General features: G+C 29.9%; 1 protein-coding gene across 3 annotated transcripts in view; it reads right to left on the bottom strand.

Moving 5' to 3' along the window:
- The window catches only part of LOC129987574 (cadherin-like and PC-esterase domain-containing protein 1), a 373,319-nt gene that overhangs the window by 19,463 nt on the left and 329,097 nt on the right, over nt 1-24,759 (bottom strand). For all 3 annotated transcript variants that reach the window (XM_056095568.1, XM_056095666.1, XM_056095622.1), the window contains 5 exons: nt 23,154-23,218; nt 23,030-23,056; nt 17,882-18,071; nt 14,873-15,053; nt 6,067-6,196 (listed from right to left, as the gene is read on the bottom strand). In XM_056095568.1, the coding sequence (XP_055951543.1) occupies nt 6,067-6,196; nt 14,873-15,053; nt 17,882-18,071; nt 23,030-23,056; nt 23,154-23,218 (593 nt within the window). The remainder of the gene's footprint in view (nt 1-6,066; nt 6,197-14,872; nt 15,054-17,881; nt 18,072-23,029; nt 23,057-23,153; nt 23,219-24,759) is intronic.

Below are 24,759 nucleotides of genomic sequence, written 5' to 3'. Positions count from 1 at the left end.
TTTGTTATGGTGTAAGAATAAATCTAATACCAAATAAAATTGAAATTCTTTGGCACATATTTTCTGCTATTTATTATGTGGTAAGAAGAGTTTGAATAATCCATATTAGTAAAATTATTTAATTAGTAGAAATATTTATTTAATGTAATTTAAACTCCACCAACATCTCCTCTTATATTTTTATTGAAACAGTTTACAGCCTCTTAATGATGAAATAAGGAATATAAAAATAACTCAAAAATATAGGAGATCTCTAAAAGGTTTAGTTGGAAAAACGTAAGTTATACCATAGCAAAAACACAGGAAAAGTTTCATAGAGTTATCTGTAAAATTGGCGGAGATATTTGAATTAAAATCATCAATTTTCCACGACATGGAAAAGGGTTTGTCCTAAAATTGAAAAAAAGGTATTCTCCTGTATCCTCTCTCCTACTCCGAGAGCGTTTTTCAAAAATTTTGTTTTTATTATTTTTGTTTACTTTCATCGTTGATTAAATTTCATTGCCACTTTGCTTAGTTAAAAAAAACATATGATAATATACTCTTTTCAATTTAGGACGGTCCCTTTTTCAAATCATGGAATGCTCAGAAGATTTATCGCAAATAGCTCTGCCAGTTTTACAATAACTAACTGCATGGAACTTTTTCCTATGTTTTATTATGTATATCATGCATTTTTCTAACTAAACATTTGATCAACCTCCTTTATTTTTTGAGATTTTTAATAACTATATTATTTCACTCTTAGGATTCTTGCAACCTGTCTCAGTAAATTCAGCATAGCCATTTTGCTACAGGTATACGTTAATTTCATCTATACGAGACGCCATTATGGATATAAAAGGTTTAAAATGACTTTATCGATCAACCTGTATTTACGTATAAAAATGTAGGTGTAAATATGTATATAAAATAAATGGGAACTATCTAAAAATGAAGTCAGAATAATTAAAAAACCTGACGGTTGCCTAGCAACAGACTATTTATAAATTTCAGAATCGTCTGTATTTTTTTTTTGCGAATGTTTATTAAATGTAAGGAAAAATAATAAAAAGTGAAAAAGAAAGAACTGGGAAATAAAAATGAATTACTGCAAAATTAAATTTTGAATTTTAAGACGATATAAAAATGTTTCGTATGGGAAAATTTGTTCCGTAGTCCCTACGGGAAAACGGAAGAATTTCTGTTAACTTCTAATTAAATGTCTATTTAATTAACATTTGCACTTTGAAAAGTTGATAATATTATTTCTCTAGTCTGACATAATAAGTACTCAAAGTTTGGTAAAACTCCTCTCAATTATTTATAAGGGGATGAAGAACACCCATACATCATAAAATTTTCACAAAGTATTCTAAAACGCCTCACCTTCCTTACATAAAGTTTTGATTTTTATTTTGATTCCAAGAAACATAAAATTTTTAAGTACCAATTATCATTTGGCAATCTAATGAAAGTTTGATTTGCATTTCCACCTCCTGGTAAGATAGTAGATTTTTTTTAAACTTAAAAAACAGCACATAATTGGCACTAACACAAATCTAAAACATCTAGGTAACAACGATCCGTTCTATATATGCGCGTTTCTTCGTTAATGATTACCGCTACTCATTTACACTAGTTATATCTTTTCTTGAAAAGCAATTAATTCAAGAGATGATGGGGCAATAATTACACCGTAATTAATTATTCTGATTCCAACTCGTCGCCTACCTGACGAAAATTTAGCAAAAATCCATTTAACTGCTTACAGACGAAAGCGATACATTAGTCGAAAAGAATCAACAAAAAAATACCCATGTTCCAACCAAGAAAATTTAATTACGGTATCTCAAATTAAAAATAATTATGTTAATACGGCGATACAATCTAGTAAAATTCCGTGGGGAAATGCATCCGACTTGAATACGCGCACACACACGGGCTTTCAACCCTTAACGACACATTTCGCGTGCTGTGGTTCATAATAAATGCGTTTCACGAAGGAACTCATTTAAATAATTATGCGAACATCAAAGATATTTCTGCTACAGTAGTTAAAAACCTTTTCTTCTTTCTTTATTTTCTCCAGTCATTTTTATCGTGTAAAGCTTCAGTCATCGCTGAATTTTCTTTTTTCGTACCCTTCTTTTCTTTTTCTTTTTTTATTCTTTTCTGAAGTAGTTATTCTCCTGTGCGCATAACGATTGGTTGGCACAGCGGAAATGGGTTCTAAAGATAGAGTTTCATAATAAGAGTTAGATTAGATTGCATGCAAGATTAAGGACAAGGGATTGACGGGAAAAAATCTGGTTATGTGGAATATTCTTGTTTGATCTAGGAAAAAGGAATTTGTGGCTGCTCTAGGTCGGAAATGTCCCATCACGACGTACGTCATTTGAAGAAAAAGAACGAGGAAGTGTTTTGTTGGAGGAAATAAATGCGCGTCTGGAGGTAAAACCATTGATTTGGTTAAGCAGTAAAAAGCGATTGGAAGACATTTCCGAGTATCTAGTCCGCGACTATGCGGGCCAGTTTTTCAAAAAAGCTAAATACTGTAAATTTAGACTTTTATCTTAGGGTTACCTTTCCATATCTATATATCATTTATCAGTGAAATTTAAAATTTGTTTTAGTCATTTTTCTTAAGAATCAAGCCTATGATTTACGTTAATATTTTGTTTATGTTTCCGGCATTTAAGTTAGGCACTGCAGAATTTATGTGAAAATGTGAAAAATTTATATCCTTTAACTTAGTTTTTCTTTAATAAATTCTCGAAACAGGCAGTGCTATATATAAACATATATAAACCATCAGTACAGAGCCTTCTATTTTAATTCGACACGTTACCGACGACGGCTTCTATGGTTCACCTGGCCGCGGCCACGTCCACATTCTACGTGGTTTGAAATAAACGGAGGGCTTAGTACTAAATAAAAAGAGAGAAAATACGTATTATAACAGTGAGTTTTTGGTATAAAAACTTCTGGTATTGGTGGGCAAGAAAACGAGTTCATAGAACTCCGGCGTATACTATTTTTTTGTTATCCGGCCTACTTTCCGCTACATTAGGCCGGATACTCGGGAGTGTATTGTAGTTAGAAACAAAACCTTAAAAAACTTATATTTTTTAAAGGAAAATTCAACTTAGAATTGATTTAAATTTAAATATAAGTGTTGTTTTCCCTATATATATCTGAAATTTAATTGTAAACAGAATGGCAGATAAAGTTAATTAGATAAATAATAATACAGTGGAACTTCTTTAGTACTCTATTTTGGGTACAATTCGGTTTTAACGGCGACCAAAAACCGCCAAGAAAAAATTTCGTCAAATTATAAAAATATACTCAATATGCGCGAAACACATGCTATATAGGTTGACGATTGAAAACGCCAAATTGGCGAAATTTTTTCTTGGCGCTTTATGGTTGCCATTACAACCGACAAATACCCTATTTTGTTTCAGTCCCGATTCATTTCTGTTCATATAAATGTTTTAAAAAATAGCGTCGTAAGTATTCGATAATATGTCGCTTAAAAGTATAAGAGAAAAAAAATCAAGGATATAGTTCGAATCTGTAGTGATATAATTAGAATCGAAAATAAAATATCATTTTTTTTTCACATTTTCCACCGAAATAAAATTTCTATGCAATCTTCTCGAAAAAGAGAAACGTCAAGGAGAATTGAAATAATAATAAAAAATATCTCCATTATAATTAAAGGAACTTCAGTTCCACAATATGTTGTTACGAATCTGTAATGTTGTTTCTCAGCAGAGTTAGTTTCATCGTAAGAAAGATAATTTTATGGGCAGCTCTGTTGGATGCTAAAGATCAATGACTACGGGCTTGGTGGGTGACCGTTTGGCGATGAATTTGGCAACAAGATTGAACATTCTTGAATCTTCAGAAATTTTGAAGATAGGACCAATAGGAGAGAACTATGTTGATCATTTGAGAATCTCCTCTGACCTGTCTTGGAAGTTATAAAAAGCTGGGAGACTGAGTTGGAAAGGATCAGTTGAGTCTTTCGGACCAGTCCAGCGAAGTGCAAGCGTTGAATGGATTGAATCGAGCGTGGAATCTTGAAGTCAATTATAGAAGCAGCATCCAACTGTGTACTGAGTAGCCAGTCGTATAGTACTGAGTCGGCATTTGAGTACAGTCAAAGCGAGGAGATAGAGGTGTGGGGGGCATTGTAAATTGTTGTGTGAAATCTCTCTTGCCGCTGAGCTTTGTCTGATCACATTCTGTGCTTACTACCGTTGTGGTTGTTTACTACCGATCCACAACTATTGTGCTGCTGTTTGTTGTAAGTTATGTTCTTGTGTACATCTCAGCTGTGTTTTTGGTATTTGTATGTTGTGTCTTTCTGTATATAAACGTCTTTATTTGTCATTGTGCTCATTGGCGCCTCATCGTACCCCCACTACAGCGAACCTGTTGACTGTCATAAGCTTTAGGGAGAATTTTTCGTAACAACATACAATAGTGAAAATTCTATGATAAAAATTCAAAAAAGCAGTATTATCTGTATAATGTCACTTAAGGGTGTTTATTGTAATAATAATGCTGTAAAAATTATTGCAAACATTATTATTAATTCTGTGCTTTAATTATTAAATGTAACACTTTTTAGTTAATAAGGCACCAGCGTTAACGCCGTAAAAGCGGACGCCAAGACCTGGTTACTACGTTCGGCAACTATTTATACTATGTTGTCTCCAAAACTTGGCAATAACAGGCACCAATATTTTAGTTGATGACAAGTAGTTCTATGTTTGTCTGGAGTCAGTACGGATGAATCAAAATCTAATATGAATATTTGGATGATATTTAAACTGCATTGATACTGTTTTGTCAAATATTGCTGCTTGGTCACAACTGGAGCCGGAATTTTAATTTGACGACGTCTAAAGCCATACTAAAAAAGCACCAATTAAAAAAAAATTAAATATTCGAAACTTTGATAGTGTTGCCTAAAATTATTAATGTTAGACAATTAATATTATACTACATGTCTAAAGCAAAAATGTGTAAATTTTATCACATTTTCAAACATGGTTCGATAATCGTCGTTTTGATCGATATCATTAAACGAACTACAACAAAGGCGTCATTGTTATAATAAAAATAAGCTCATTCTATAATTCCAAATACTCTGTGACTGAAAAACATTAACGGAACTCTTTGGCTATGTTACCTAGTCACGTGACCTCAAACTGCTTGAAATTTTGAGAATATATACGGATATATGGGAGGAATTATTTGTATCTTAAATCATTATTTGTATTTAAAAGTGGTAATGCAGTTAAGTAACACCAGCATAATTAAAAAGGCATTTATCATAATTTTAATTATATTTGATTTTAGAAATAATAACAGATATTGGGTTAAAGTTAAAACTATTTATTATTTATAATAATGATTTGAAAATAACATATTTAAGCAACTACTACATACAGTTTCGCAAAGAAAAATGATAATAAAAAAGCCTTTTATTTAATAGACATATTTTAAATCTGTGGCGCGTCTAATAATTTGGCCACGACTTGTTTGCTTTAAAAAATAAAGAAAATCGAACATGAAATTGAATCCATTAGTGAAAGACTAGAATTTTTGCTAATAATCACTAGTTCGAAGATAAATTTCTTTATTTGCTGATCGATCAATTTTGTTGTCTACTCAAATCTTATAAATAAGTAACATAATATTTACCAACAAAAACTACCCACATACATAAGTATACATTGAAACATAATATCTGAATATAACAATGAAATTTCTTTTCAGTTCTGTATCTTTAATAAAATAGAAAAATTCAATAATAATTTACTTCAATTATTTTAATTTAATAAAATATGTAGTTTCATTATATATTATCAACAATTTACAGAAAAATAACGATATTTCCCCCTCGTAATTCAATTATCTATCCATTTCAGTTATACTTGTTTTAAGCTTTAAAATGAGAAACAATCCCACCAATTGAAATACCCAGCCTTTATTGAAACAAATGTTTAGTTTTCTAGGTGCAGCTGCGGGAAAAGGGTACTTTGTAAGGGGGGGGGATTATCTCACCTGGGGCATCTCCCTGTTTGCAAACGGGCATGCCCGCCACTTCTTCCGAATAAGAGACCCAGTCACGTGAGACGCCCGCATCTCGCTGTATTCCACACAACTCGGTGGGCGACACCCGCATCTCGCACTCCTGAAAATGAATAACAGCTTGTTAGCAACACTCTTCTATTGTTACTGAATTTCTCTGGAGAGAAATTCATTTTAAATTAGAAAGTATTGTTTTGCAGAGTGGAATGTAGAAACATTACACAATTGTTAATAGCAGTAAATATTGATTGTTACAGAGTTACGACAGAAATCCTGTAACAACAAAGTTCTTTCTTGTATATTTGACTTTTCCTAGAGTAAAAATAAGGATTTTGTGTTATTAATTTAAATGATTAAAGTGTAACGTATTATCTATTTATAAATGTAAATTAAATTTTATTAATTTGAAAGCATATTAAATCTTTGTATGCAATGTTTATTTTTATATGATCTTTTAATCTCAAATTACTTTTTATTTACTTTTCTGGAGCACAAAAGCATATTCATTAATAGAATCTCATTTTTTTTCTAAAACTTAAAATAGTGGAGATACGATTTGATTTATTCGATGTCTATATATCTCTATTTCCTTCTTTTTTATTATATATTTCTCGATAAATCCCTTAATGACTATATATCTTTATTCATAGCTCTTAAAATATCTATCCATATATCTTTTATTCAATATGCTATATAATAAATCTCTCTCTTTATATACATAAATATAGAAAGTTTAAAAATTATACTTTAGAAATTAGAAGGCAGCTTTACACTGTATTGTGGTATACATACAATTAAAAATATAGATGCTAGCCGTCTTTAGCAACCAGCTTGTACGTCTAGAAAATACTGACTTTTCTGTTTGTTACATTATTGATAAAGAACTGATTTATTTAAAATTTTACCTTGTTATTTAATACGGTTGAAAAATGTGAATTTAGCGAAATCAGTCTACTACAAATTACTAAGAGTGGAAATTAGAAAATGTATATACAGGGTGTTTATAAAGTCCCGGACCCATTTTGATGTTTAATAACTCATAAAATAATAAAGATATAAAAACACTTATGGAATTTATTGATGGAATAACTCATATATTTTCCTTTTCAGGTTTGAATATTTTTACTTTTGTAAATATCGTCTGCGCGTGTGGTTAATTTCAGATAATTTCATTTTCCAGTCTAAATATCTGTACTTTTCTAAATATTGTCTGCTTATTAATTGCATTTTTCTCTCTTTTGTTTTTGGCAACTATTGCAATGTTATGTTTACTTTTGATGTGTTTGTTCTATGTAGTACTTTTGTATGTGATGTTTTATTCGAGCGGATATTAAGGAGAATGCATACACCACAAGAGAAAGCACAGATTTTATGGTGGTTCATAGAAACGAAATCGATAGTGCAAGCACAGAGAAATTTCAGAAGAATTTACCAAAAAGATCCTCCATCCAAAAACAGCATCTTGCGGAGGAAAAAGAATTTTCTAGAAATTGGAAGTATCGAAGATAAGAAACGTTCCAGACGTCCTTGTACAAGTGATTTTGATGTTGAGCGTGTCAGAGAGACATTTTTACACAATCCTAGAATATCTGTGAGATCAGCGGCAACAGAATTGGATATGCCAATTTCGACGATGTACAAGGTTATTAAGAAAAAATTAAGACTGCATGCATACAAAGTTCAAATTGTTCAAGTTTTGGAACCAAACGATAGGCCTAGGGGGATAGCCTTTGCAACAGATATGCTAAGGAGGATAGAAGATGCTGCTGATTTTCTGAAGAGCATAATGTTCTCCGATGAAGCATCCTTTCATGTTTCTGGCATTGTTAATCGCCATAATGTGCGCAAATGGCTCTGTGGATGCCGACATGCTTGTCGCTACCTGGCGTGAAATTGACTATCGACTTGCTATTCTCCGTGCGACGAAGGGGGCACACGTGGAAGTTCATTGACAAGGGTCATGAAACTTTTTGAGTCAATTTAACCATTTATGTTATTAATTTAAATCTATCTTTATTATTTTATGAGTTATTAAACATCAAAATGGGTCCGGGAGTTTATAAACACCCTGTATATTACGAAATAAAAATGGAAGTAAAAATTCTATTTCGGAATTAATGTAAGAGAAAAGCAGTTTATTTTGTAATCCTAATACGAATACTGGTAAAAGCACGCGTTTCATATAGTTTGAAGGAACAATGAAATTAAATTTCATAATAACGACAAGAATATTGTTTCAGATTGAATATCAAACTGAATTTAAAAATATTAAAATTAAAGAGAAAATGTATTGAAATGGCAATGTTTTTAAATTTGCGAAAAAAGCCATTTTTGTGAAATATTTTCTTAAGATATAACTGAAAAACACTAAAAACTTATTTAATTTTTAATTAATATATTCTAATTAACTTTTGGACCTTAAAAAATGACAACGACTTTCTTCTTGTCTTAATGAGTGCGTATAACAGCAAGATCCTGCATAAATGCAGAATTATACTTTTATTAATTTACATTTGTTCATGACAAATGACATTTAAATAAGTATTCTTATTAGATTCCTATTTAAATACTTTCAATACAGAAAACTTGAAAATTTCATTAAGAAATTTCTTGTAAAAATCCTAAAAACCGGAAATGCGTCATTTTTCGTGTTCAATCTTGTCAACTTACTTAATGACTACGTACGAAATGAATAATTTCGTTTGTGTGTAACCGAAATTTGGGGAAAGAGCTGCTTAATGTAATAAAAAATGCTTGTAGAAAATTTATTTCAATGACAACGATTATTTTTTTTTCATAAAACATTTTGATGTGTGAGTCAGACCGACATGTTTCGTTAAAAACTCAAAGATGATCAAGTGTTAAATACAAAATTGAAAACTGAAGCGTTAATATAGTACAAAATTGAAGCGTTTATAAAAAAATCAAGCATTAAATACAAAATCTTTAAATTCATAATATTTTAAATAAAAAAAATGCTAGAGATATTTATTTTTAAGTAAAAATTAATTAATCTTTCACAAAAATATTAAAAAATTTAGGATAATTAAAAAAAAAAAAAAACAGAATGAAAAATTTTTGAACCTTTTCCTAGAAATAAAAAAAAATGATTGCTTCAACTCCTTTTGAGATTTTTTTTCAAACATTTCTTATAATATGTATAATACATACTCAAAGAGATGTCTTTGAATTAATTATGCCTAAGAATTCTTTTACATAAAAGAAGTCATAAATAATAAATGAATTTTGCACTCGAATTCTCTTTATGTCACAAACACATTTATTTTGCTTATTTCCCTCACAAATCAAAATATTACACGGAATAAATTTCCTGTCATGAGAATTCGATGCTACTTTTTTATATAAATCGCCAAAACGAAAACGACAGCGAAATCTTTATGAATTTTTTTTAAACTATACAACGAAACGTTAGAAAAAAAAAACCCGATTATGTTAATTGAAATATAAAAGTCCAATTATTACTTTTGACGAAATCTTATTTTAACTGATGCATTACATAAAAAAGAGCATAGAATACCACAACAAATTCATTTAATAAAGATTTTCTTTTCGTTTTTTTTTATTTTGCTGTGTGCGAAGTACCTAAAGAAAAAGTACTGCAATTATCAAAAAATGGTGAGATTTTGACGTATCGCCAAGTTTCAAACTTTTTCGAGTCCGAAAAATAAGCTTTTGGAGTTATGTCTGTCTATCTGTGAATATAATAATGCTAAAAGATTTTGGCCGAGGGATGAAATTTGGTATAAGGGCTTTTACACTAAATATGTAGATTTCTATCAAATTTTGATTGAAGTCTATCCAAAGGAAATCCTTTAACCTCGTTGTAGGAATACAAGAAAACACAATAATTACAAAACTTAAAGAGCTAGATCTGTAAAAAGTGGTACATAAATTCAAAATTTAAAACGTAGATTTGTATCAAATTTTGAACGAGATCTCGGAAAAGGGTGCTTTTGGAAACATACAAACACAGAAATTCAAAAACGCAATGGGCCGCGGTGGTCTGATGGTAAGGTCTCGGCTTGCAAGCCGTAGGATTTCAAGTTCGAGACCCATTTCCACCAAAGAATCGTCGTGTAAGGGGATCTGTTGTACGTTAAATCTGTCCGGGTCAAACGTCCTGATGCTGGTTTGGTGTGGTGTGGAGAGGGGGTGTGCTAGCTCAGGTGTCGTCCTCGTCATCTGATCGCAGTTCAAAATTACGAGATCCGTCCCAAAATAGCCCTAGTGTTGCTTTACAATGGGACGTTAATATAACTAAACTAAATTAAACTCAAAAACGCAATGATTTAGATAAATGGAATTTGGTATGTGATCTTCTTACAAGCATTCTAGATTGTGTTAAATTTTATTTTCAATCGGTGGAAAGAAAAACATTCGTAACGCATTTTCAGTTTTCTTAAGACGAAGCAGAAAGCGCTCATATGCAGAACTCCGTATTTTGTTTCTACGCATAGGGTGGAAGCACATAATTACGCACACTTATTTGAGAATATTCGAGAAAATTTCGGGAAAGAAAATTACTCAGTTTGGTTTTATTATGTTTTTGTTTTATAACCAAATTTCAAACTCATATTTAATTCCTTTTTCAAGTTTATGATTTAAAAATCTTAATATCATCTTCAATGAATATGTTTGATTATATTTTCGGATCTAAACCTTTGTTCTTTATAAATCCACTGTTTCTGAACTCATATGACTTAAGAAGTTCTGTTTGATCTATATACAAAACCAGAGGGTGTGGTATCCGAAAAACGTTCTCGCATACAATATAAAAGAGGTGCTATCCTAGAGAACGCCTTGTATGGAATTAGTACAATGATAATGAATTACTAATTTTTGGCGTGAATTTAGCATTTTTAATGAATTTGTCTTGTAATTCTTTCATGAATGGGCCACGTGTTCGGTTATTTTCGAAAAATGAGAGTTGAAGGTAAATATTTTTTTGAAAAATATCGATGTAAAATAGGTTCAAGTAAACGTTATTTTCGAAACAATCAAAGCGAGTCTCATTTGAAGTGATCAGTGCTAGAAAAAAATATATCGTCTGTTATTTTTCCGATCTCTAGTGAAACACATTCTGTCGTAATTAGATTTCAGAAAACACAATAGAAATGAAAATGTTATTTTTAATTATTACAGTGTAAAAGCATTTCCAAACTTTTATCAATGTAAAGAATCATTTGATTTTGATTTTTCTTGATTTTATTGGCACAAAAGCCATGATGTTGGCTATGCTGCGCCAAACTGTGTTAGGAAAAGAGTCATGGGAGAATTTTTGTGCCAATAATCAATAATTGCAATGACTTTTTAATTGATTTTCATGAATGGAAGACATGCTTGGTTATTTTCGGAAAACTAAAAAATAAGTGGTAAATATTTAAAAACCAAATCAATGTAAAATAGATTGAAGTAAGCGTTCTTTTCGAAGCAATCAAAGCGAGTCTCATTGGAAGCGATTAAATCTAGAAAAAAAACATCGTTTGTTGTTTTCCTGATCTCTGGCGAAACGTGTTTATTTTTCCGAATGAAACGTTTTGCCATCCCTTTAGAAGCTTTTGTATTATTCTCTATCAGGATTATAAATATATGAAAATTGTTATTTGCCTTTTTCTTTTTATTTAGTCTACATGTTGCAACCCATGTCAGCGAAACCCTTTAAAAGAAAAGAAATTTTCAATTGATAAAAATAGCTGATGTAGACAGGTCCGCCGAGAGGAGTAGGAAGAGTCGCAGGTGGGACCAAATCCCCGGACTCGAGGGAGCCCGCCGGCTCGTGATAAGAAAGAAAATATACATTTCGTATTTTCAAAGTTATTTTGTTTTTATTCTTGGCAAATGGGGCTCTGGACGAACTGAACTGTATTTTTACTTTTTTGTTTATGAAGTACAAAAAGAGAAAGTATTCTAATCGTAAAAGTATTGGAATTCGAGCTTTTAACTAATCTCCATGTTTCAGACCTCCTAAAATCCAAAAAACGAATTTTTCAGAATATGGCTGTCTGTCCATTTGATAGTCCATTAACTTTTGAGCTAGCTAGATGAAATTTGACATTTGTTTTTTTATACCAACTATATAGACTTTTAACAAAATTTGCAAGAAATCCATTTCAAGGATGTATGTTTGTTCGGTTGTCTGAGCATTAGCAAATACAATAACTACAAAACCTAAAAAAGCTAGATAAATAAAATAGCTAATATAGCTAGATTTAACACCTACAGTATAGATATACATCAAATTTGAAATTAAAACTGTCAAAGGGTTGAAAGTCTGTCGATCTATATAACCACGAGAACGTAAATGTTTTAACTGAAAAAGATAATGAATTAATCCTTAACTGGGGAGGTGAAATTTTAGGACTTCACTGGGGAGGTGCGGTCTACGAGACCGCATTTCATTTACACTCAAATTAAGTTTTCTAATTAATGTATTAGTATGAAAAACTGCCAATATATTTTGCAGATATTTTTCTTGATATATAGATATATTTTAGAAATTTTTCAAAATATATTATCATTGTAAAAAAGTAAATGCGTTGGAAGATCCATTTTCTTCTCAAATGACATGTTACAATAAAAATATTCTTGAAAAAACATATTCCTTTTTACTTTTTAAATCATATTTATTTTTATAGTATATGAAGGTATATAGAAGAAAATATAACGTAAAATTCAGCAATTATATTAAAAATAAAAACAAAAAATGACGGGTAAAATTGGCCCTTTTTTTATCGGCTTGTGCGACTTTCATAGCACGGTTTTCTAGGGCATTTTAAACATACAGGTTAAGAACTAGTATAAAAATCAACCTATAAATTCTGTATATATATCTCTTAGTATATTAATATATTTCATAAATTTTTCAAAATACATTATCACTAGAAAAATTAATTATGTTTGAGCATACATATCAGAATCAGTTGAATGCGAACTTTCGTCGAAAAACTCTTCTGTACAATTATCCTTATCACTAAAAATCACTTTATGCTTCATTTAAAAGTGTCTGGAGCACTGCTTCATAATAGGATCAGTAAACTGGATGATATTTCGGGGCCCAAGTTTTAGCGCCATCTGCTAAGCCTTGTTTATCACTGGGACACTAATAGGGCGATGATGTCTTAGAGACCGCGCTCGAAGAATTAACTGAATTATTTTAAAAAGCATCTGCTGAAATCAGTTGAAAAAGTGCACGTGTATTCAAGGTCACAAAACAGGAAGCTGCAGGTTCAATCCATTCAATTGAGCTAAAATTAGAATAGGGGTGACAGAAAATCCATTGCTAGCGGTCTCACAGACCGCACGTCCCCAGTTAAGGGTTAAATATATGAAATTCTGGATCAATCGGTCGAGAAAAAAAGCATTTAAGCAATGTAGTTGGCGCTTGTGTGTTAACTGCCTTGTAGCGATTCATCGCCAAAGATCGCACTTTAATAACATTTTCGTAACTATCGTTCGCCAATGGCATACATTTCTAACATACATAACATACATTTTCTAAAGAGTATTTGAGAAAGTTTCGGCGAGACCATTTCTACTGGTAATATGAATTTTTTCTGAATTAAAAGCTGCATACATTGTCATTATATTATTCAAAATTATATTAGGTGACCAGAAGTCAGATTTTCCTGGATATGCATAAGATAAGTAATATTCTCTCTTCGAAAATATTTTATCTTTGATTTTTTTATAATGCTTGGGACATAAAAAATCAATATAAGAATGAAAATGAAAGAAAAGTTTGGATAAATTAAATGGTAAAGACCATAGATTTGAAATTTTTTTCTTTTTCGAAAAATGTAAGGGGATGAAGGTTTTAATACCCAAATACCTACCGTGAATGCTTTGTCCAGACGCGAAACTGAATCCACATCACTACAAATTACAGGCAAAATATATTTTTTTCCTAATATTAATGGTAAATTATAATGTTTGAAAGGATGAGTGAATGGATGTGAAGAGTGAATGGCGAGGAAAAAGAGTGTGCATGAGGTATGTTATAAAACTTGTGGTTGGTAAATCGTTGGATTTGCATCCTTTGTGTTGTAAGCTCTAACCCCACGGGTGGAAGAATCACCGTGTACATGGTGGCTGGTGCAAGTATAAATTTGGTGGCTGGTTCAAGTATAAATCTGATGGCTCGTGCAAGTATAAAGTGTCGTAGCCACAAAATCCTCCAAGTTGAGACCATACTGGATCAGAGGGGATCGTTCTCTGATTCAGCTCTAAATTAGTATCTGTGGATGAGTGAATGAAAAAAATAACAAAATGAGTGAATGAATGAAGTCCGTCCAATGAAAAGGGCTGTGACACAGGAGTAGCTAAGACGTACTCTTGGCCCTAGAGGGTGCTAATGAAACAAGAGACGCTAAAACTCGGTTTCAAATCGTTGACTCCGTCAGAGGGCTTGTATATGACAAGTGCCATAAACAACAAAATAAAACTCGTTCAATTTCAAATGAACCTCTACTTCAGAGTCCACTATATTAATTAATAACTAAAAATTATGTAAAAATCTATCAGAAAACTTTCCTAACGAAATAAATTCGGTGTCAGAAATTATGGTCCTTTCAAACCTCACCCCCACCCCATCATTGTTGTACTGTTGTATTTCTTTTGAAAACAGAGGGAAAAAAATTTAGTAGTTACTTTTTTGCTGAAGAAAGGAAAACTACTACTTTTTTCATTTAATAAAGAGTCATTTCCACTAATTAGTTTCTTTTTTTAATATCTAATAATTTTCAGGCTTTTGAAAGCTTACCTGATGTAAACTGCAGACTTGGTGAGGCATGGAAGGATCGAAAGGTGGCTCTCCGTGCGTGATGGTCAAGCGATGGACGACCAGTGTATAAGTGTTGATCACCCAGGGCTCCGTGTGGGTGATGTCGACCACCAGAAAACTGATCCGATTTTCGCCTACACCCAGGGTGTAATTTGTAGTTCTACATAGAGAAAAATAAAGGAATATTAAATTAATTAAAAATGTTAATTAATATACATAGATATATGAGACAGTTTTGGTATCAAATGGCACAGCGTCAATACAAAGCTCAAGAGTATGTTCATACTGATAGTAACATGAATCTTTATAAGGTAGTGTGTCTTGTAGTATCGATGTGAAACATCGCAAAATGTTATAATGCAGTTTTTGGAAATAAATGTATGTATTTGCCTGAGATTGCTTTATGGAAAGAAATATTTGAACAAACAAGAGAATGAGAATTTTTGCTTCAAACTGGATAAACAGCCGAAAAAAGAATTAAAGTCTGCTTGCTATCGCAAATTTCAAGTCATAATGTGGGAATATTATTTTCTTAAAGTCATGTGGTACCAGTCCGGCAGAAAAACATCATGTTCTCATATGACTTATATTTAGCAATCACCAACATTTAAAAAAGTGGTGGTTTTTGACAATCTCAATCGAATTCAAATTTTTTTTTCTTGATGCTAGAATTTTTTTCGTGAAAAACCCATTTAAACCGGTTTCAAACAATCACGTAGCTATTAGATTACGTCGGTATTTAGAAAATGATGATGTTTTTCATCTCAAAATTGTTTTCGTGCTCCAAATTTTTTTTTTGACAGTTAGAAATATGGAAAATTAACATACAAATATATATATGTATAACTTTCAATACTTCGCTGTTTCGCATTCATTTCCATTTTCTTTCCTGTGCTTCTTCGAGCGATAACATTTTACGACCTTGCTCATAATTGGAAAGACACTAGAATCGGGTACATGGCGGACATTCACATCAAGTTGTAATTTTTTGTTGGCGAAAGCCGTCAAATGTGACAACCTTCTTTATCATTTTCTAATAACTCTTAAAGCGAAATTTAATGCATCAAAAGCGACAAATCGCCTAATTTTTGGTCGTGTATTTTGTAACTTCAAAAAAATATCAAACCAAAACGATGGTAAACCTAACATGGTTAAAAATTATCATCCATGATTTCAAACTGTATGACGACAATACATTGAATTGCACTCCAATTTCGCATGGCATTGATACAAAAATGCTCACAGTGGTTTTTAACATTCGCTACATTGCTCATTGTTAATCGATCATTAACTATGAGCTGTATATGAGCATTGTAATATTTATAAACTATAAATATTACAGTGAAATCGTGTAGTGTTAGAGGCTAATTTAATCAGAACTGAGACTTGCAAAGAACTGGATTCTCGAAAACAATGTTTCCAATTGGCGAGTACTCTTGAATTGTGAACTTATCCCCGAAAAACTTCAACTTTTGCTTAAGATACACTCTACAGTCTGAGCGTATTTACTCATTCAAATATGATAATGCATATAAAAGAAAGCTGCTTTCAAACCAGTGCTGAGATTGAAGGCAAATGGAAAAAGCAATAGGCAAACAAACTCGAAAAACTTCTGGTAACGCATTTCAGCAATCTAAGAATTTTGAAATCTCTGCTTTGCTTTAGAAAGTTGCTATTTTAAAGAAAAAGATGATCATATTATGGCAGATAAATTACTTTTGTTATTTTCCTATATACGAAGTTTACAAAGATAAAATGTAAATAAATAAATAAAAGTTCATTTACTGTCGTAAGTAGAAAATATGTTCTGATAAAATAAATCATATAATACATTTATAAAATATACATTATATCCGTCAATGACACAATAACTGAAAAATGTCAGAAATAAGAACTGGAAAAGCGAAGAAATTTGGTATGCGGTCTTTACACCACTACAGCAAATTTATCTTTTTATTTGTCAGTGTCATCTACAGCAAAACGATCTGCCTACTTGTCACAGACGTTACACGTAAATGTAGTAATTATAAAAAAACACTAAAAGCTACATGAGTAATATGTGATATATTGTTTTATCATTTGATTTGCAGATTTCAGTATAATTTTGAACTAAATTACCAAACTGCTGACTATTTGTTATTGTTGGATATTCAAATCAAATAGGTTAGAGGAGTAACTTTATGGGTTCGATTGTAACCGGTAGTACGGTGTACTTCCGGATCAATTGTAATTGGTTGTTGCTTAGTTGAACTTTGATATTAATTATTGTGTTTTAAATGAGAAGAACTTACACTGACTTGGTGTGTGCTGTACACGCTGCAAGATGCAGAAATTTTAGTTCATTAAAGAACTTATTTTTAAATCTCCTGCTTGGTGTTTGTACACTACTGATAAATATATATCTCGTTGTCGTGATGTGCGCCAAAAGCTATAGACTTTTCCTGCATGCGAATAACTTACAAATCACGTTACGATATATCAATCACATTCGTTAAAATTATGGCCTTGACACCAAAATTGTACATACGTATCAAATCTTGGCCTCTATCATTCAAAGAGCATTTCCGCTTTTTCTCACTACAGTGAAAACTTAAATACAATACGCGCCATATATGGTAAGTACTGTTCGTTTCAGGATCCTGAGAACTTTTTGTCGATTGTACTTCGTTAAGGGGTGGCAAGTAGAAAGGTGAGCAACTATTACGCCTCTCCCACGAATAATCTGAATTCACCTTACTGCTAAATGCGAACATCTTCTCTTTTCTTTTTCCCTTTCACCCCGTTTTTCACTAAATAAACGCGTCCTGAGGCATGCGCATAAGCGTGGAGGGTTTTCGAATCTGAAAATGAACAGTATAGAGAAAAGTAGAGAGAAGAATACTTCTGTTGCTATCACACTGGAATGTTTCGAAAGCATATATCTAAAATATACAAACAAAACTAAAACTTCGTGTAGCGAATTGAATAGAAGTTCTACGTTGAACGTACCTTGTGGGTCCATATTTGTCATCTATCCGTACTTCTGTTTGGCAGTTTTGCGCCTGAGCAGAAAGACTCATCATGAGTTGCTCATAGCTGACATTGGCGACGTAGTCAGTGACCAGTGGGTTGAAGGGGGGACTCAGGACAAGTGGTGGATACACCGAAATTCCGGACAAGTAAGGCATCGTTGTTGGATCTGTAAAATGCAATGATGTACAGTTTACGTATAATATGTTTTGAAAGTCAATGACATTGAATTGACTCAATGAAATGATGTTTGTTGCGAGACACTGATGAACTGGACTCAAACTAGCATTAAGCTTAAATTTATTGATGCTTATTAAATAAAACTGTAAAAGTGCATGTTATTTAATTAATTTGACTTAGAATAATTGTTAAGTATGATAAGTTTTATGTAAGATATTTTACCGTTTAATAATCTTCCAAACGAGTATTGAAAGAAAATTTATAATTAATTAAATAGAAGAAAAAATACTAATGTGTATATATATATCATATACTTTTCTGATATATATATTTTTACTAAAATAAATCATTTTGAAATCTTTTTAACGTTTTTAGGAATTTTTTAAAACATATTAATTAAAATAATAAAACATTAAAAAATAACATTAATAATAAAATTTAAACATTTTAAACTTTCAGTACGGAAAAAAAGATCTAAATGTAAATAAAAGTCTTAAAATGCAGGGGAAGTGTTAAATGAGATGTAAATCTGAATACCACATTTTATGGAATTTGTATTTTAGACAAAGCAGAACCATTTCAATTAGCAACTTCAGTTAAATAAGTTGCAAAATAAACTTATTTTGTCCCTGAGATTATAAAAAATTATTATAGCAACTTGTTTTAATACTGAATTTTTGGCTTAAATGCTTTTGTTTTATCAAGAAAAACTCGTCATTTTGAAAAGCATTAGACTTTTCTGAAAACTCATAAATGCAATAATCCATTAGTAAAATTTATTATTGCCTATTTGAATTATAAATTTAAGTTTCTGAGAAGCCATCCCACTCTTCTCCGAATCTAATTTCTGTGATATTAACTGTAAAATGTTAAGCCGCAATTTCAAACGGAAACAGTATATTTAAAATAGATTTAGAGTGAATCCTCTTTCGAAACTAGATAAGCTCTGAATGATTTTAACATCTTTTTTCCTGATCTTTGCTTAGCTAATTGAATATACCACTCTCTAGTTATGAAATTAATTAAAGGATTTTAATATCTGCTAAACGTTGAGCATTTTCAGGAATAACGAAGAAAAAGAATGAAGTTCTCATTTAAAATGAACTATTTACTCGTTCGTTCCTTAGAATATTTAGAATGCTACTTTGTTCAAAAAAAGTCTTCAAAACTCTTTAATTATTAATACTTTTCAAATGATGAATATGTAATAAACTGACATTTCTGAATTTATTAATGGAGCATTAAACCGAATTTCAATTTTTTTTTTACATTTTTGTATACTTAGTATAGAAAAAGTATAGTAATCGTCAGAAAATTCGAACTCGAGATTTTGACGGATCTCCAAGCTTTAGACTTTCTTGAGTTTGAAAAAAAAAACAACATTTTCATAAAATATACATCTGTATGTCTGTATGTAACAAAGATAACTCAAAAACGATTTGGGCTAGACGGTTGAAATTTGGTATACGGTCTTCACAACAAATTTTCAGATTCCTGTCAAATTTTGAGTAAAATCTGTTCAGAGGAAGTCTGTCTGTCTGGTTATTCGAATATAAGGTAATATAATAATTACTAAAAGATAAGAGCTAGATAGATAAAAATTCGGCACACAGATTTAACATCTGTAGTGTATACATCTGGCAAATTTTGAGCTTGATCCAACTGCAGACTGACTGTCCATCGGTCTTGAACTTTCAGAAATAAGTAAACATGATAAATTTAAATCGCAATGAATCGTATATATTAAATTTTGTATGGAATTTTGTTACTACAAATGCAGTTTTGTGTCAAATTTTTATTTCAATCGATTGAGAAAAACACGTCTAAAACACAAATTCGATTTTCGGATAATATAATCCGCGAGACAGCAAATAATCGCCAAAAAAATTCGCCAAGTATCACACGATGAATTTAGTTAAAATATTAAATTTACGTCAAAATTTAATATTTCTTAACCATTCTATGTCAATGTCAAGTATAGCGCTCTCTACGATGACAAGTTTATAAGGAGGGATGCGGGAAAGTTTTGGGGTGACCAATCCCGCTGGTTTCATTTAACCCTTTAAAGGGCCATTTTTTTTCTAGTCATATAATGTTAAAATATTTTTAGGCTTGGAATTAGAATAAGAAAAGGGATTCCTTTAACTTATTAAATAAATTTAATTTGATTGATTAATTAATTTGGTTAATAAATTAATTTGGTTAATTAATAATGAAGTAACAAATCAAAACACATCATTTTGTCTGAGATAAAGAACTGAAGCATCAAAGTTCCTGACTTACTAAAAAAATGTGTCAGAACTTATGCCAACCTACATAAATTCATTCAAAGATTGATAAATTTGGTGGGAAGCATACTTCCCACGGTCCTAGAAAGGGTTAAAGAGCTTTTCCAAAATATGTTCAAAAATTTTTTTTCCATCGATATCTGAATTTTTTTTATGAATCAGTGACAGACTTTGTAGCATCTATTTACATCCAATTTGTAGACAAACATTATAAATTTATTCTTTAATTTTTTTAAAAATAACTGAAAACTATAAATGAATGATGTTTTTGAAAGTTGCTTTATTTGGGTGTTTACGTGTAAATTAAATTCGATTTAATACTAGTTTTCTTTGTAATATATTTATTTGGGTTATAATGAAAATTGTTATTGAAACATTTGATTTATTAAGATTCAATAATGCATCCTATTTATGTTCTCCCTGAATTACTAGAGTCAATAAGAATTCTTAAACTTTAAGTTCAAGATGCATATTTTTATTATATTGATCACGTTATATTCAAAATAAGGAAAGTTAGTGATAGAAGGGACTCGAGAACTGCAATGGAAACAGGTATGATTTAGAATCAATCTACTCTCTCAGATAAAAATCAATGTTTGAAAAATATTCTCTGAGTTATTTTTAAGAGATTTTATTTCCATAAAGTGGATAAAATTCCAATAAAGATCAAAGAATACCTGTCGCACGCTCATATATCTACACGACTAACAAGTCCTTTAAATCATTAAAATTTTAGTTATCTATAATAGATTCTGAGTTATAACGATGCTTATGAAATCCCCGTCGAACTTAAAATGGCTGCTCTCACGTAAGAGTTACGTTGATTTCACTCACGAAAATGAAGTACTTAAAATATCGCTCTAATCCAGCTTCTCATGTGATTTAGGTAATAAAAAGTAAGAGTTCGCTGGAAATAATTATTTAGCTTTCTTCTGATTTCATAAAATAATTGATATACTGATTGTTAATAATCAAACTGATTGTTAATATTATAATATTAAATATTTTTAAATAGTCTAATAATATGAATCAATATATGATAATCTAGATAAAGATATGCAAAAAATATAAATAATATGATTCTATTGCGTTTTAAGTCAATTGATATATTTGAAAAATATTTAGTTTTAAAATACACTTATAAATAAATTCCTATATTTAAAATGAAAGTTGCTTTGTTCATGGAATTCTTTTTATAGACTCGAGATAAGTTTAGACTTGTATGACGTCATCCCCTAGTCACCTGGTCGCTCAATATACATTTGTTAAAATATGAAGACAATTACAGTTTCAAGAAACTGTCACAGGTTAAGTTTTTCAATCTTTATAGAAGTTGGAAAATTTTTCAGAAAAATATACATTTTTACAATACAGCGACACTGCTCTTTATAATACATCAATAATTAGAACAAAATAAGATTGCAGCAAATATTACGTTTTGCAAGTAAGAATGTACATAAAAAATAGAAAAATGAATAGAAAAGTTCTAGTTATTGTTTTCCCTCGTTTTTTTTAAATAATTTACGAATATCTCATTTTTATAATTTAAATCACACATTTCCGTTTAACGAATTTTCTATATAACGAAATTTTTAATTGGTGCAGTGAAATTTCGTTAACTATAGATTCGACTGCATTTTAATTAAAAAAAATAAACAATTGCCATTAATCGTAAAGCCTTTATTTTGTACTGAATTTCAAGAAAATGATGTAGATAATATTTTAAATTGTTTAAGAAAACTACACTCATTGAGGAGATCTCTGAAAATTAGAATCTCTGAAATGCACATTTCACGAATTATTTTGATATGATTACAGCAATATACATAATACACAAATTATTTTGAAATACTTGTTTTCTTAAATTTTTTTTAGACTGTCATTTTACTTTACAAATTTCAAAATAGAGCATTTTTAAAAATTAATGCAGAATTTTAACATAGCTCTTTCGATTTAAAATTTTCTTTTAAATTATTACATTCATTAATTGTTAAAAACAGATTTAACTTCTTCGAGTATTTCGTTTTACATTTTATTGCATTGACACTATTTCTAATTGCATTTGAATAGTATAATTTATTTTATACCTCTAAATATATAAAGAAAGTTTTCCACAAAGTCTTTTAATTATTGAATACAAATGTCTTGTTTTAAAAAGAAATAGACAATTTTCCAAACAAATTTCTGTTAAGAGGCTAGAATGCTGCCGAGAATAACTGGCAAACTTAAATGATGTCACATCCATATTATAAACATACATTCACATGCCATCAATACACCTGATTGCACTTTGTTTACATTGTATTTTAATGTCAGTTTCTTTCTTTCAACTACAAGATTTATAATATATTTAAAAATCGATTCAATTTTTTTCAGACGATTTTTCATTATTAAAATAACTTATGCATTTCCAGTTTCTTTTTATCGTTTGATTTTCAAAATTAAGAACACAAATCTTTCACAAAATGTGTAAACTTCTTCGCTAATTCCTTTTTTAATTTCTATGCTGAATTATTTTCCAAAAATTGTTTTTTACAACGGTAAAATATCATTGAACTTAGTTTTGTAAAAAATTTCAGTTTTTAAATCATAAATAAATTATCACTAAAGAATCTTTAATAGTTTGCAATATTTCAAAATGGGATAAAAATGAACTTACCATCACTACAACTTGGTAAAAAAGGTTCTGAAAGAAAAATGAATACAGTATTACAGATTCTATCATATATTCAAATTCAGTGAATTTTGTTTTATGTTCAGAGAAATATCTAACAGAAATTTACCTTTAGAATCTGAAAATCGCCCAAAATTCCAGTGTTTAACAGGTTCCGAGAAATTACTTTTCCTGCTAAAAAATAATATGAAAATATATAGTATAAGTATTATTAATTTATAAGAATTAATTTATACTATTTCCCAAAATCATGTTTATTTGTATCATTTATCTTAAAAGTTGAATTTAGTTAATATATTTTATACAGATTTTCCGAAATATCTGTTTATCTTTTAAAGTAATGATATTCGGTAAAATAATATTTGATAAAATTTCTTTTATCGTATCTGTTATTTAAAATATATTTACATTCATTTTAATCTATATGATATGAATTTTTAAAATGGCAATTTCTTTAGATAAATAATTATTTTATAAAAGACATTTTTATTAAATTTGATAGCAATACAGTAAAACAATTTGTATTTATTATTACATTAACATGTGTATCTATTTGCGTAAACAGAAAAAAAAAACTCTTAGCTGTTTTGAAAATTTTTCAGTTTTATTAAAAAAATAACAAAAAATGCTTTTATTAACACCGGGAAACAAAAAATTATAAGTTTGGTTGCATTAATTAAAACAACCACCAGAAAATAATTAAAAATAAACCAAAAGAGTAAAAAAATATTAGAATGTAAACATTTTATTAAATTTCACAATACAATTTTAAATAAATGTTGACATCATATATAAAACCATTATTTATATCATAAATAATACCATAATGTATAACCATAAATATATCAAAACATTAAAAATTCACAAACATTATAAATAATTATGAAAACAATGCAATTAAGAACGTTAGTTACCACTACAACTTTTATGTTCAACAGCAACAAGAAAAGAAAAAAAAAATACCCAAAGCACAAAAATTTTTCAATATGAATAAATTAAGTTTGTATTTCTCATAACAAGAAAACAAATTTAAAGCAGGTTCATAATTATTAAAATAAATTACATGTAATTATTAGAATATAAACATTTTAATTAGATTTATATGTTACTGAAAATCCACCATTGTTATTATAGAAAATTTTTGTTCAATACTTCAGTAAATATGATTCTACAAAACAGAACTAATTTCGAATATAAAAATAATTCTAGAAATTATAGATGTTCATAACGAAAAATTATTGAAAAGAAGAAAACAAGTTTTCTGCGATTTAAATGCTTATAATATAAACAAAAAAATATATTATTTTAATTTAATTTAAATCTTGCCACTTAATACTTTTCGCAAGCAAGTTTTCTAATTTTTAATTATAATCAAATAATTAAATAAATGAGAAACAGTAGCTTTCTAATACTTATAAAAGAAGATTCCAAATATCGTTTGCTCTTTAATTTTTGCTCTAATTAAATGCAAACAATTTCTAAACTCTCGTTTGCTTCTGCAGATCAGTATCGATTAGAGTTTTTGAAAACATTTTCATCGGAATTAGGAAAAAGAAAACGATTCCAACGAATTAATCGACAGAATATTTCTAAATACAGCGACAAATCTGATGCATTGTTTGGAATAAGAGACTTCCATCTCTTTTGTCGCTTCTTAACAAATTACCTTGAAGTAAATGCGCGGGAGTAAATATCTACTCTAAGTAATTGAAAGC

This window comes from Argiope bruennichi, chromosome 1 (assembly GCF_947563725.1).
Source record: "Argiope bruennichi chromosome 1, qqArgBrue1.1, whole genome shotgun sequence".
Taxonomy (NCBI): domain Eukaryota; kingdom Metazoa; phylum Arthropoda; class Arachnida; order Araneae; family Araneidae; genus Argiope; species Argiope bruennichi.
Note: the sequence above shows the minus strand (reverse complement) of the source record. Positions and strands in the feature narration are given on the sequence as shown.